Source organism: Schistosoma haematobium, chromosome ZW, assembly GCF_000699445.3.
Source record: "Schistosoma haematobium chromosome ZW, whole genome shotgun sequence".
NCBI classification, from domain to species: domain Eukaryota; kingdom Metazoa; phylum Platyhelminthes; class Trematoda; order Strigeidida; family Schistosomatidae; genus Schistosoma; species Schistosoma haematobium.
In genome coordinates this window covers 53,011,127-53,026,774 of record NC_067195.1, presented here as the reverse complement: position 1 = coordinate 53,026,774, position 15,648 = coordinate 53,011,127, and the positions used below count along the sequence as shown (strand labels likewise).

Genomic DNA, 15,648 nt, shown 5'->3' with positions numbered 1-15,648 from the left:
ATGAAATACAGGACAAATGTTCGTTCTAGTTGAATGTTTTATATTTCAGTACTAATCTATACGTTAGAACTTGAATCTTGTATTTAGCGTAATTGATTAACGATACCCAACAATTCATTCATTATGTATTCTATTTATCGATAACTGAAAGTTTATGGTGTGGTTACTAAGGTCAGCTCATAGACTCGTTAGAAGTAAAAACCGGTGTCAGACAAGGTCATTTACTGTCACCCTTCCTCTATCTCCTGGTGATTGACTGGATTATGAAGACGTCAACATCTGGGATAAAGCATGGTGTACAGTGAATAGCTAGGATGCAGCTGGACGATCTAGACTTTATAGATGATCTGGCTCTTCTATCGCAAACGCAACAACAAACACAGGAGAAGACGACCAGTGTAGCAGCAGCCTCAGCAGCACTAGGTCTCAATATACACAAATGGAAAAGCAAGATTCTCCGATACAACACAGCATGCACCAATCCAATCACAATTGACGGAGACGATTTGGAAGATGTAAAACCTTTACATGTCTGGGCAGCATCATTGATGAACAGGGTGGATCTGATGCATATGTGAAAGCGCGGATCAGCAAAGCAAGAGCAGTATATTTACAACTGAAGAACATCTGGAACTCAAAGCAACTGTTAATCAACACCAAGGTCAGGATTTTCAACACAAATGCCAAGACAGTTCTACTGTATGAGGCGGAAACGTGGAAAACTACGAAAGCCATTATCCAGAAGATACAGGTGTTCATTAACAGTTGTCTACGTAAAGTACTTCGAATTCGTTGGCCTGACACTATTAGCAACAACCTATTGTGAGAGAGAACAAACCCGATTCCAGTAGAGGAAGAAATCAGGGAGAAGTGCTGGAAGTGGATAAGACACACGTTGAGGAAAGCACCCAACTGTGTCACAAGTCAAGCCCTTACGTGGAATCCTCAAGACCAAAAGAGAGGTGGAAGATCAAAGGATATATTACGCCGATAAATAAAGACAATTGTATAGAACCTGAAAGGAAGGCCCAGGACAGATTGGGTTGGAGAATGCTGGTTGGCGGCCTATACTCCATTGGGAATAACAGGCGTAAGTAAGTATATAAGTAGTTGCTGGGTTTATTCTTGCTGACAAATCCGTAATACGATAAAATATTCATAGCACGAGATTGGTCACCTTTATCACTTAAAAAAAAGTAACATCCATAGCTTTAAAAAAGTGAAGACAAAAAACCACAAGATATCGTTTAAACAAACATATTTCACAGTTATTACGTCTTTAAAATATCAACCAGCTAGTTAATCTTAGATAATGTGTTTTATTATTTTTTTGTTACAAAATAACGAAATACATAACCTAGTGCATTTCATTGTGCAACTATTTGGTTCCTTCCACTAGTGACATTTTTAATTAATAGAATTCTATAACTTACTAGGTGATTATTGATTAAATATTATCCAGATAACCAAGATTTCTGACGTTTATACTTTTAAAAATTCACCATGGTAATGAAAAAGATTAATGTAATTTTGTTGAAAAAAAGATTAAATAAATGTTTAGGAGAAAAAAACATAAGACAATAATCATTGAACATTTGAATAGAATCTTAATAAGTATTTGTTTTGTATTTCTTGTAAATAGTACAGTGATATTAAGTCGATAATATTTTTCTAGTTGAATACAATATTCACTTACTGTTGTTTACTTGTATCTTCCTGTTGTTATTTAGGATTGCAATTGATCAGTTTCTTGTAGAGAATATATGTATCTTGTGAAGACTACCTCGATATCGCCTTAGGTCACAAGCTTTTCAAGCAAAGATGTATAGTGGCTAGCAATGGAATACAAAATGCGCGTTTCTTCCTATTTGGGACTCGTCAGCTGCATGTACCTACACCTCAGATTTGATGTTCACCTCATTGCACAAGCAGGTGGCTATCAAGTCTCAGTAGCTAAGTGGATGACGCGATAGCGTTTGAAGCGAATGGTACTGGGTTTGAGTCCCAGAGTGAACATCGATTCTGAGATTCAGGTATATCCAGCTGAGAAGTCTCGAATAGAATGGAATGCGCCCCTTTGATTCCACTGCTAGCCATCATCCATCTTTGAATGCAATGTTTTAAAAGCAATTGAAGAAATACAATTTTCTACTCATTTGGATATGACAAAAAATATATTTATTATGAATGAAAGTATCCTTTATATTGAATTACTTTTGTATGAACAAAATGGAATACAGACTTTTAGACTTTTAGCTTGATAATTGAATCCTACAGTATTAGGCTAGAGATCTGAAAGTTATCAATTCAATCTTTAATTATGATATTCTATGTACACTGCTGAAAATCATAAACTATTATGAAGTACCGGCTCAGTGTTTTTTTTCATTTTTAGTTGAACGATTTCCATGTACTCCTAGACTTTATACTGTTCCATTAGCTCTGTTATGGAAGATTAAACATAAAACTCGGTAAATAATTTCCATTTATTATCTTATTATATAATAATATGGTGAATTCCGCCTATGAGATTATGTTGATTAGGTATTGTCCAATGTTATCCAGTCGAATCGGGCTATTGATTTGTAAGATAAATAAAACATGAAGATTAGTGTGTTCAGATGAATTGTCTTCTATTTTTTGTTGTTGTGTGCTAGATATTCATTTGTGCTCTTTATATTCCTCTTTAGCATCGAATCACATCAGTTTTCATTCCGTGATAAGCAATCAATTTGATGTTTAAAGTTAATTTACAACAAATGTTAAATCATCGAATTGAAGTTTATATACTAATATATTAAATAATAGTCAAAACAAAATAACCTTACAATATAGTGAAAATTCGCATTTCGACATTTGGTAAATAAAGAAGGAACGAATCGAGCGAAGAAGTGTCTTTGTAAATGTATAACTTCAACTAATCCACGAAATTGCACCACCGTCCACCATTGTCATCAGTGAGTTACTATCTCATAATAGACCCGGTTGTACTCCAGTGGTCGCTGCTTCTCACTAGAACTCCAGGAAATATCTTTTGGAGAGCGTCACTAGTGAGTATATGATGATTATAATCAGAGAAGGGTTTTGTGGATATTATAGTAATTTTATTAGTTGGATTCATGGAATTGGTATAGTGGATTCATGAACATTATAGAATTTTCGTAATCACGAACTGATCACCACTGAGTAAGACCAAAGGTCCTGAATTCGATTCTCGTTTACAAATTCATGGATGTATACTGAGTTTCTAGGTTTTCAATAATGATCATACAAAGATCTGTTTGTGATTGAAACAGTGAAAATATTGGAATTACTAATGTATGATGTTTACATGAAGATCAGCTTATAGGTTATTTGAAAATATGCTATTGATGGTCAGAACAAATGTAGATGAAATTGTTTATATTAAAATGACAAGTGTGTGATTTTAGTCTAAAAGTCCATTGAACCTGTGAAATTGATAATCGGGATAAATCTGGATAACACAGTGAGAAAAATAATAATGTAATTATGAATTTTATAAACGTGGAACAAGCCATTCAATCAGTAAGTGAATCGTTGGCGTTCAAAATGAAAAACGCCCGATCAAATTCTCTTTGTGAAAATTTGTACTACTATGTAATTATATCTAGCTAACGAGTCCCAAATATGATGAAGCACAAGTCCTGAATTCCTCTGTTAGCCACAATGCACCTATTCTATAGAATCATTACAGCTATTTAATTTCACCTTGATTGTTTACAAAGATTCATATGATTTCGTGACAGTTCACATCCTCATTCAGTAAACCAATCTAAATCTGGCGACATTGAATAATTGTTTTCGTTTCAATCATTGTAGAATTAAAGACTGGACATATTGTTAAGCTTGAATTAGTGGATAACCACAGCCTTTGGTGTACATATTTTTTTAAATTTCTACTCTTTTTGAACTGATTCTTCTGACTATATGAATGATTTTGACGGACGATTCTAGTGAAGTAGGGTGACCAGAAACAACTGGATGGAATATAACTAATAAAGTCAGACGAATCATTTCAAAAAGAATATTAATGAAAAGCTTATATACAAAAGAGGATATAGCTATCCATTAATTCAAGCCTAACCTTTGAGTACAAAAACAGTCTATTTGATCTCTCTTAATCTTTCTTACTATCTTCTAATGTTTATCAATTTTTCTATTCCTTTCAAAATATTTTTCCGAACTACTAATCAGCTCACATTACAGTTTAATTATTGTTCTTTTTAATTCTCATCAAGTGGGTAATTATTTGCACCTTAATACTTTTTCATCAGCCACTGAATTATTATATTACTCCCTTTCAGTATCTATGATTTTTGTAAACAATTTATGCCATAATACCACCAAGGTTTTCTAATTATTCAGCATCATTTTACTTTACTGTAAACTACTATTTTTATTCTTATTTAGTTGGTCACTTTCGTTATGTAATATAAGTCAAATATATTTACTAGTTAACCAGCATTACGTTAGTATACATAGCTTAACATTTATAGATTCAAATAAATTTTAATTTTGTTAGTTGAGATCATCAGTCAGTTGAAGTTAGACCACCATGGAAAACTGATAGGTCCTGAGTTCAAATCCTGCAAGGCGGGATCGTGGATGCACATTGTTGAGGAGTCTCACAATAGAACGAGGCGACCGTCCAGTGCTTCCAGGTTTTCCATAGTGGTCTAGCTTCAAGTGACTCATGATCTCAACTATTGAAATTACTACAATTTCCACAAAACCCTTTCTGATACTAAATTTTAATTCTCACTTCATCATATTGTACTGAACGAGAATACAAGTGTGGACAATCTAATGTATTTGAACACATAATTGCAGAACATCTTAGTAAAATCTGGGAATTATACAGTTAATATCTAATTTGCAAAATGTCAATCAACTGTTTCAAACTTGACTGTTCCTTTTGCAAATATCAGTCAACCGTCTCAGACTTCGTTGTTCTTTTGTTTCTATACCAATTATCATTTGTTCTCATTCTCATTTCTTTAATCTTCTTAACCTTCTGCTTGGAGGCATTTCAATTTCGATTGCTGATACATACTACTTATAACTATAAACATCAGTAGCACACATCACAATATGAATATTAATTATATTCCTTATCATGTATGTATATAAGTTATGGTTTGTAATAATTTATATTATATTCATTATAATCACTTATCAACAAATCCTATTAATTCCTAATTTTGAGTTATTATTGCTTCGTATTCTAGAAGATGACTATAAAGGAAAATAGAGACTTATTTTTCTTTACTAAATTGTTTAAATTATAATTTGATTATCTTCGAACATATTAAACAGTATGAATGTTAGTATTGCATGGTGAATTTTGTACAGAACTATCAACATTATTAGGTTAAATAGTCTAGTTACTAATCTGTATCTATTTAGCTTGGAGATTCTTCTATTGAATAAATTTAATCTTAAGTTTTTCTTCAAATTTTTCTTAATGGAACTGTCATTTTATGATATGTTACTGACATAGAATAAGCATGTAACTGTCATTAATCTATTATGTAAAAGATGACTTATTAAACACATGAAAACAAAAAGATTTTGTAATGTACATACATAGTTTTCTTCATGTGTTTTTTTCTTTTAAAAAGGTCATTATCGTGTACTTTTTTAGGCTTTTGTATGATATAAACATTTAACTGAACGATATTTTAACAATCAAAAGGTCTTTTGTTCCTTGAAAATGTAGAGTATACTTGTAAGTAGGTAAAGATTTCTTCTGAAGGTAACATTTGTTTCTAATATTTTATTACATCTCATTTGAAATTACAGACTTGGCAGTTTATCATAATGATCATGAATGTTGTTAAATAAACAAAATTGATATTGAATATTGACTAAGTCTTGTGTTATTACGTAAACCTATAATTATATCATGGTTACAAAAGATAATGAAAGAAACTATAAGCACTTTTAAATGTGGGAATGTAAAGGTTGTAGATAATGGCATCTTGATTGAAACATCTGTCTTTATTACATTTTACTTACTTAATATATGTATTTTGTGGTCATTTTATATGATCGTTTTGTATTGTATAAGTTAGTTATGGTTAGTTCGATTTTAAACCATAAAGTACTTCCCTTATCAAAGTCTATATTATCATTTATGTGCATAAAATTTATTTGGTATTTGGAAAAGAACAAATTGGGAAAACTGGTAAAACTTGATGTCGAGATACCCGAAATACTTTTCCGAATAATTGTAAACTACAGGCTATTAATTATTGTGAAAGCCATTAGGTTAATTTGGTAATGAAGGCAGTAGGAAGGAAGAATGTATGTTCACTGTAAGCACTTACTTAATACACATACATACCCTTCAATCATCCAATTGAATCTTTCGTTGTGTTCTGCAGTCGAAACTGTCTTCTAGTCTGGTTTCCAGGTGGTCTGCCTAGACCATACTTTTGCTGTACTGATCTTGTCTCTGTCTGAAGACTGTTGCAACTTTGGTGTTTCATTACACGCTACTTACAATCTCATAAGTAGCGTTCACTACAAAATGAATCAATCTTGTATATGTACACAAATTAAGAGTATGTAAGAGTATGTATGCGGAAAATTATATCATATTGGAGATTGTAGATAGTATATTTCATTATAAACTAAGAACTTGAGTGAAAGTTATCCCGATAAACTAGGTTTTGTAACTTTACTATGTAATACAAATTCATGAAGACGATAAGAGAAAATGAAATGATATCCAAATGGCTAAATGTTAAGTCATTAATTATATTATAATTTTTATTATCAGAAGGGAGTTTTCTGAAGATCATAGTAATTTAATAATTGAATCCATCGTTAGATTAAAGCTAGACCACATTGGAAAACTTGGAAGCACTGGACGGCCACTTCGTCCTACTATAGGACTCCTCAGCAATGTTCACCCACGGTCCCGCTCACGGGATTCGAACCCAGGGCCTATATCCTGGTTTCACTAAAGCCAAATACTCATTAAATAAAATGTAGCTATTAATAAACTGCATTTTAATTACTGCAAAAGTGACAAGTCAAATTGAGCACTTTTACAATACTTATTAATTATACCTGGAATATGTTTTGTGTAATGACGTAAGATATTTGGCACAGTAAAAAAGTTAAATCCTTTCTAAGCTGCTCGCCGTTTTGTTTAAGCGACCTTGAACAGCCTGACAAGAGGCGGTCATTCTGTATTTCAGTTGCTGTGGGTTTGTTGGGTGTCCGTTTGGTCATACGAATATTTAGTGTCCTCATATTTAAGTAGTTTTTTGCTGCAGCAAAACCACAAAATCATCATTACGAACATTGATTTAGCTCTCTCTGTCTTGTAGTGCACACGTTGGATCGATTGTAACTTCGTAACATGTGGAAAATGTTGTCCGATTCGAGTAAATTTTGGTCGAGGGCGTTCTGTTCTGTTTGCCTGGAGGTAAAAAGAATTGCGAGCAGATATAATCTTACACTTACAGTAATGTTATACACAGTTCCTGTATATGTTCAGAAAGCGGGTAGAAAAGGCTATTAACGTCAACGTTTACTCATATAATTTTTCTTTCTCAGATACGTTACATAATAATATGTCATTTCAGTCAAAAACGATGATAATTATAATGAATAGAATTGTTTATGGCTGTATATTAACAACTTATATAATGATCAAAAATATTTTAACGCATAATTGCTTCAACCTACATTTTATAAACAACTACCAACATTCATGTTCACCACTACCATAATTGGGGGGGGGGTGGTGAATCATATGTAAATGGTTTTAGAGTACATTTTTGCATAAAACTCTGATTATGGTCTCTTTTTTGACTTGACAAATTGTGAATTTCCCTTGCTTGAGTTTGCATTGTTACAGATAACCACATTAGGCTGATTAAACATTCACCCAGGTTGTGAGCAACAAATAAGTCAAACTACTAACAAACTGAAATAAAAGCTAAGTAACATGCACGAACATTAAGAAAATTGACGTGTGACAGAAAATATGCCGTTAATAGCTGATAAATAAAGACATCCGAAATCCTCGACAAACTCCGCCTGTAGCTATTCTAGAGTTATTGCCGTTACCAAGCCCGGATAAAGGAGGAAGGTTGGGCATGGGGTTAGCGTCCCCATCCCGTAGAAAACTAACTCGCTAAAAAAACTCTAACCAGAAAAAATTATTCAAATCATTTAAACTCTGCCCTGGGAGTTAGAAGACCTTCATTTAGAAGAATTATGACGCTTCACGGTGAAAGCCGAGTTCCTTCGGAAGTCACGAGGCCGATGCCCCTTTTAACAACCAGAGCAAAAATTTTTATAGATACATGGAACGTCCGAACAATGTAGGAGACCGGGAAGACCAGTCAAATAGCAACGGAAATGAGGAGATACAACTTGGCAATTCTGGGAATCAGCGAGACCCATTGGACCCAAGCTGGACAACAAAGGCTAAATACGGAAGAGATGCTGCTATACTCCGGCCACGAAGAGGAAAATGCTCCACACACTCAGGGAGTCGCTCTAATGCTGTCCAAAGTAGCACGAAATGCACTTGTAGGATGGGAATCTCACGGATCCAGAATCATCAAAGCATCATTCAAAACAAAGAAGGAGGGCATCACAATGAATATTATCCAATGTTATGCACCCACCAATGATAGCAACGACGACATTAAAGATCAGTTCTACGAGCGGCTGCAATCAGTCATAGAGAAATGCCCAAGAAAGGACCTCATCATTCTGATGGGAGGTCTAGACGCCAAAGTCGGAATAGACAACACCGGATATGAAGATGTCATGGGACAACATGAACTAGGAGAGAGAAACGGAAATGGAGAAAGATTTGCAAATCTGTGCGCATTCAACAAATTGATCATAGGCGGGACAATATTTCCACACAAACGTATACACAAAGCTACATGGATCTCACTGAATCACACCACAGAGAACCAGATAGATCATATTTGCATCAAATAAAAAATTGCGAAGGACAATGGAAGATGTGAGAATCAGGAGAGGAGCTGATATAGCTTCAGACCAACACCTAGTTGTGGCCAATTTAAAACTGAAGCTAAAAAAGAACTGGACAAACAGCAGTACAAAGGTTCAATACAGCCGTCCTTCGAGAAACAGACAAACTCAATGAATTCAAGATAGCTCTCAACAACATGTTCCAAGCCTTACAAGATCTACTGAAAGAAGAAGGAACTTCTATGGAGGACAACTGGAAAGGCATCAAAGAAGCATTAACTTCAACGTGTCAATAGGTTCTGGGCCTAAACAAACATCATCATAAGGAGTGGTTCTCTATAGAAACTCTAGACAAGATCAAAGAAAGGAAGAACAAGAAGGCAGCAATTAACAACAGCCGAACACGAGCAGAGAAAGTCCAAGCACAAGCTGAATACATAGAAGCAAACAAGCAAGTGAAGAGGAGCATTAGAGCCGACAAGAAGAAATACGTGGAAGAACCAGCAAAGACGGCGGAAAAAGCTGCACAGACCAAATTACAACAATACGGATCATCGTCGAACAATCGGTTGAGTGGAACTCGTCACTATACATCAACTTCATTGATTATGAAAAGGCATTTGACAGTGTAGATAGGAGGACGTTATGGAAAATTCTTCGACACTACGGAGTTCCTGAGAAGATTGTCAATATTATCCGGAACTCATACGACGGACTACAATGCAAAGTCGTGCATGGAGGACAGCTGACAGATGCATTCCAAGTAAGGACCGGAGTAAGACAAGGCTGTTTACTCTCACCCTTCCTCTTTCTTCTGGTGGCCGACTGGATTATGAGGACCTCAACATCTGAAGGAAAACACGGAATACAATGGAAAGCTCAGAATCAATTAGACGATTTGGACTTCGCAGATGACCTAGCCCTTCTATCTCATACACACGAACAGATGCAGATAAAGACAGCCAGTGTAGCAGCAGTCTCTGCATCAGTAGGCCTCAGCATACACAAAGGGAAAACTAAGGTCCTCAAATTCAAAGCGGAGAACAGCAATCCAACCACTCTTGATGGCGAAACTCTGGAAGATATAGAATTCTTCACATATCTGGGAAGCATCATCGATGAACAAGGAGATTCAGATGCAGACGTAAAGGCAAGGATTAGCAAAGCAAGGGTCGCATTCCTACAGTTGAAGAACATATGGAACTCAAAACAACTTTCAACCAATATCAAAGTCACAATCTTCAATACCAACGTCAAGACAGTTCTACTGTATGTAGCTGAAACTTGGAGAACTACAACAACCACCACCAAGAAGGTACAACATCCATTGGCCGGATACCATCAGCAACGGCCTTTTGTGGGAGAGAACAAACCAGCTTCCAGCTGAAGAAGAAATTAGGGAAAGACGATGGAAATGGATAGGAGATACGTTACGCAAATCATCAAACTGCATCAAGAGGCAAGGCCTAACTTGGAATCCTGAAGGGAAGCTGAAAAGAGGAGGCCAAAGAACACATTACGTTGGGACATAGAGGCAGATATGAAAAGGATGAATAACAACTGGAAGGAGGTGGAAAGGATTGCCCAGGACAGGGTTGGATGGAGAATGCTGGTGAGCGGCCTATGCTCCTTTACGAGGAGTAACAGGCGTAAGTAAGTAAGTAAGTAAAATCCTCGATAACATGTTATATGTACGCGAGGACCCATGACTTGACTTCTTGACCGTCCTAAGATATTTTGTGATTTTAAAATGCCTGGACTGTTTTAAAAAAGTTTTCTACGAGTTTTTAAAGCAGAACGCGTGATATTGGGATATTTTCTACATACGTTTTAAAACGTTTGTCTTGTATAATTGTACTATCTTATAAACTATACATAGTATTTTTCATGGTGAGAAAGAATTAAATCTAACAGTCAGATCTTTATTCACTGGACTGTGATCAATCTATGAAATAATTTTCAAGAATTTTATATAACATCTTATCGTTTTTTTAATTTCTTGTTAATAATTTGTGTCTAAGTATTTCAGTATAGGGGTTGTGGAGATTAAGTTTTTGATTGAGATCATGAACTGATTGGTGTTAGACCACCGTCCAGCAGGTTAAGCGTGCGCGCGCGAGACTGAAGTCCCTGGGTTGGAATCCCGCGAGCGGGATCGTGGATGTGCACTGCTGAGGAGTCCGACAATAGGACGAAACGGTTATTAGCATTTTTAATCTGAAACAGATCTCTAATGAAAAGTTTTAGTTGGTAATTGAACAGTTTTATAGATTTGAAATTTTGCTGTTAAGTAAGTATCAGGAGTATCAAATAATATTAAAGTTTCGATAATGCAATGAGAAGACAAAGGTCTTCAGAATCATGTGATATATTTGCGTAATACATTTTGAACAATCTGATCACATATATATAGACATTTTGATATCAGAATGGGTTTTGTGGATATTATAGTAATTTTTAATGGTTGAGATCATGAGTCAAATGAGGCTAGACCACATTTTTATATGAAAACTAAAAGGTCAACTAGAGAGGTTAAAGGTAAGCCGTAACAAAGAAAATTAAAGTATACAAAAACAATGTGTTAACACCACTATGGATATTAAATCTGTATTACTAGGGTAGGTTAAAGGTAAAAACTTTAGTATACGCCCTTGAAGGCTTTTGTACAACACTACAAATGCTGGCTTGATATCAATCTTATGACCAGTCTCAATCAAATGTTTCGCAATGGAGGATGATGTCTGTCTATCCTGTGATTTTATTTGACCATTGCAATTCATTTGTTTCTGCAGCCATTTGGATATATGTTCCGCCACCCTTTCTTACAGATCACAATTGCTCTCCCCCATGTACGTGTTCTCGCACATACATGTAAATTAATAGACACAATGGGATGTGACACAGTCGCTTACATGCTGTTCAGGTTTTTGGTGAAACATAAGCCTTGTCTAATTTTAAGCAAAGATGGATAGTGGTTAACAGTGGAATCAAGGACGTGCGTTTCGTCCTGTTTGGGACTTGTCAGTTGGATGCACCTGCATTGCAGAGTTGATTTTCACTCTGAAACTCGACCACAGTACCGTTCGCTTCAAGCACCATCGCGTTATCCACTTAGCTACTGAGTTCTGATAGCCACCTGCTTGTGCAATGTGGTGAGTTTTAAAACCACTTGATGTTGTTTTACATGTATCTTCCCATTGTTTGAAGCGAATGGTACTGAATTCAAGTTCCAGGGTGAACATAAACTCTGAGATGCAGGTACATCCTGCTGACGAGTCCCAAATAAGACGAAATGCACTGCTAGCCACCATCCATCTTTATCTAAAAAGCTTGTGGCTTTAGATTATATCAAGGTCGTCCGCACAGGATGCACATATGCCAACAAGAGACTGATCAATTACAGTCCTAAATAACAATGGGAAGATATAAGTAAAACAACACCAAGTGAACTTGTCTAAATTCGCTTGGTATTGTTTACATGAATCTTTCCTTGTCTTTTCAATAATGACAATTTTGGCTGCATAAAATATCCTGTTGATGGCTAATTTAAGTCTGCGTTTCAACATGATGTAAACTCGCTTTTTGGGTGCCAGAAGCGTCATAGGTCTAATTGTATAGCAAGCCTTCAAGCGGTTTATGAATTTCAATGAATAACCACTATTCATTAGCGTTTCAGTCAAAAGCTTCCTCTCTACTTCAATAGTATCGCTAGTACAAATATGATTGATTCTATTCAATAAGCCCTTTATTAATCCACGTTTGTAATGAGTTGGGCAGTGACTATGGAAATTAAGATATTGCCCTGTCCATGTTGGCTTTCTATATGCAGAACGTTGGATGGAACTATCATTTCTCCTACTAATCAGTATGTCTAGAAAAAGAAGTTGGTTATTCTTCTCTTCTTCACATGTAAGAGAAATATGCTTTTGACTTGTGTTGAGTTGTATTAATATTAAAGCTAACAATAAGAATACAATAACTCTTTAATGTTTTCATGTTAGTACACAAAAGTAAAAAAAGTAAAATACTTATAATCAATAGTTTTTCTTCAATAAACAATAATCCGAAGTAGATAATTATTGAAATTATACTGACTTGTGGTGAAACTACTTGTGCCAGTAGAAGCAAGCAACTACTGTTCTGCAAGATTCAGTATAAACGTGTCCTCTGAATGTATTTTGAGAAGTTTATAAGTGAAGGACTAGTTATTGCATAGTTGACTGTTGACTTTCGCAGCAAAATGTTAGATTCCAAAAATCATTGCTTTAATACCTTATAACGGATCCATTCATAAATTTATGAAGAAAAAAATGGAACTCATGTTAGAGACATCAATTATCGGTATTTATATAGGTCTTAAAAGCTTCCAATTCATATTGATTGAAATAAAACTAAATCAAATGGAAAATGAGTATTAGGTTAAACACATGATATTATAGTAAGACGTTATCTAATTTTCATACAATCGTAAACTTCTGATCTAGGTATTCCTATAATCTGTTTTTCTCATAACAGATATTAATGATTTGAAAAACACTGAACCTCTATAACATTAACTCATATATTCTAATGTGAAAATTATCTGTTCAGTTACTCCTAGTTTACTCAACTTTATTTCCAGTACTCTACCCATGAACCGTGAAATCACGTCCAATGACGATTCACACTTCACACTGGACCACAAATCCATATGTATTCAGTTGAGATTCGACCATTCATGGAATGCAGTATTCTCTTTTCAAATACTAAATTAACCATCTTTTCCACTCACTGCTCAAATCTGATATGTAGAAACACCATGTTATGTCATTCGTGACTATTTATGAAGAGTGAGATTATCTCACTTTAAATATACTCTCTATGTGAATTATATATATATATATATATATATATATATATATATATATATATATATATATATATATATATATATATATATATATGGTTCTATGGAATAAGTTACCACAGGCTAACTGTGAAACAAAATCACAACCATTGTTTTTATTCACTTGGTGTTGTTTACTTGTATCTTCCCAGTGTTATTTAGGACTGCAATTAATCAGTCTATTGTTTGAAGCGAACAGTACTGTATACGAGTCCCAGAGTGAACACCATCTCTGAGATGCAGGTACATCCAGCTGACGAGTGTCAAATAGGATGAAACGCGCATCCTGGATTCCACTGCTAATCACTATCCATCATTGTTTTTATTATTCATTAGTGATGATCACTACTATTATATTGTCTTTAAAAAAAAAAAGATATTTATGCATGTTAATTGTGAAGTTATACGTATAAACTCAAAACTGTTCAAGACTAGACTGTACTAACTGTCTTTATGTTTTATTTTTACAATTACTTTTAGGTTTGTATAAATGGTTCAGGTAAAGAAGCATCAAATAGACGAAGAAGAGAATTTCGAACAAACTATTTAAATCATCATAATAGAGATACAAATTCACATCAAACATATGTCGATGAACGTAGATCAAAACGTGTAAGACGTTTAATACGTAAATTAAGTTTAACAGCTAATGGTTATCATTGTGAATGGAATCGTCATGAATATATGGTTAGTGATCATTGTACATGTGGATGTGAACAATCATCAATGAATTCTAATTGAGAATAAATAAAAGTAATGATATAATAATAAAAAAGAATCATTTACTTTTCCTGAAGTTTTTTAAAAATTTTCTCTTCAACAAATTCATTACATAATGATTTTCTTTTTATTTATTTCTTAGTGGGTTTTTTTCTGAAGTTATATACATATGTATGTGAAATAGTTTTAGCTGGCTTTCTTGGTGTTTTCCTCTACTCATTCTTCTCACTATTATAATTATTATTACTATTAACCAGTTAAATCAACTTTTAGCTTATGAAATCCCTTTTGAAATATACATCATTCTTTTAGGAAAATAAAAAGAAAGAAGGAAATTACTATATCTACCTCTTTACTGAACAATAAACTAAAATGTTGAATGTTCGTTGAATTTTTATTTGCATGCACTTAAAATTCCTTTCACTTAATATTACTAAACTATATATTGAATGAAAAAAGGAAAGAAAAGAGAAAAAAAGGAGAAAAGTAATAACAATACCAGTGTTATATAATGTTATATAATTATATTAAGATTTAACCATGTCATTAAAGTACATAAAATTGTCATGTTCATTTTATACATTTTCTTTATTGTTGATGAACAGAAATTTTTTTGTTTATTTGTGTTGTTTTTTTCTTTTCTTTTTTTTTAAAAAAAAGTGTATATGAGTATTTCAGATAAAACTAAAATAAAATTCGCATAAACTTTGCTTATAATAAATTTCATTTTGAAAAACAAAAAAGGGTTTCTCAATTTCTTGTTCTTGTTGTTGTTATTATTGTTGCTATTATGAGGGCTTGTAATTGAGCAGTTTATTTTGGTATCTTTGTGTATTATTAAAGGGTTGTTTAGAAATGATCAATGATTTATATGTTAAAATTTCAATATAAATCGTTATAAAATAAAATTGATCCATGTTATATATGAAATATTGACTATGTGAATTTAGTAACTCAGTGGATGATACATTTTCATATACATAGTTCCTTTTATCAGTTTAAAATGAGCAAGAACAAAGATACTAGTAGAATAGCATGAATTCATTTATAGG

General features: G+C 33.9%; 1 protein-coding gene across 1 annotated transcript in view; it reads left to right on the top strand.

Moving 5' to 3' along the window:
• The window catches only part of NOG3 (Noggin-3), a 68,873-nt gene extending 53,481 nt beyond the window's left edge, over positions 1-15,392 (top strand). Inside the window, exon 7 of the mRNA XM_051211726.1 lies at positions 14,357-15,392. Coding sequence (XP_051071822.1) covers positions 14,357-14,617 — 261 coding nt within the window. The 3' untranslated portion in view covers positions 14,618-15,392. The remainder of the gene's footprint in view (positions 1-14,356) is intronic.
• The last annotated feature ends 256 nt before the right edge of the window (positions 15,393-15,648 follow it).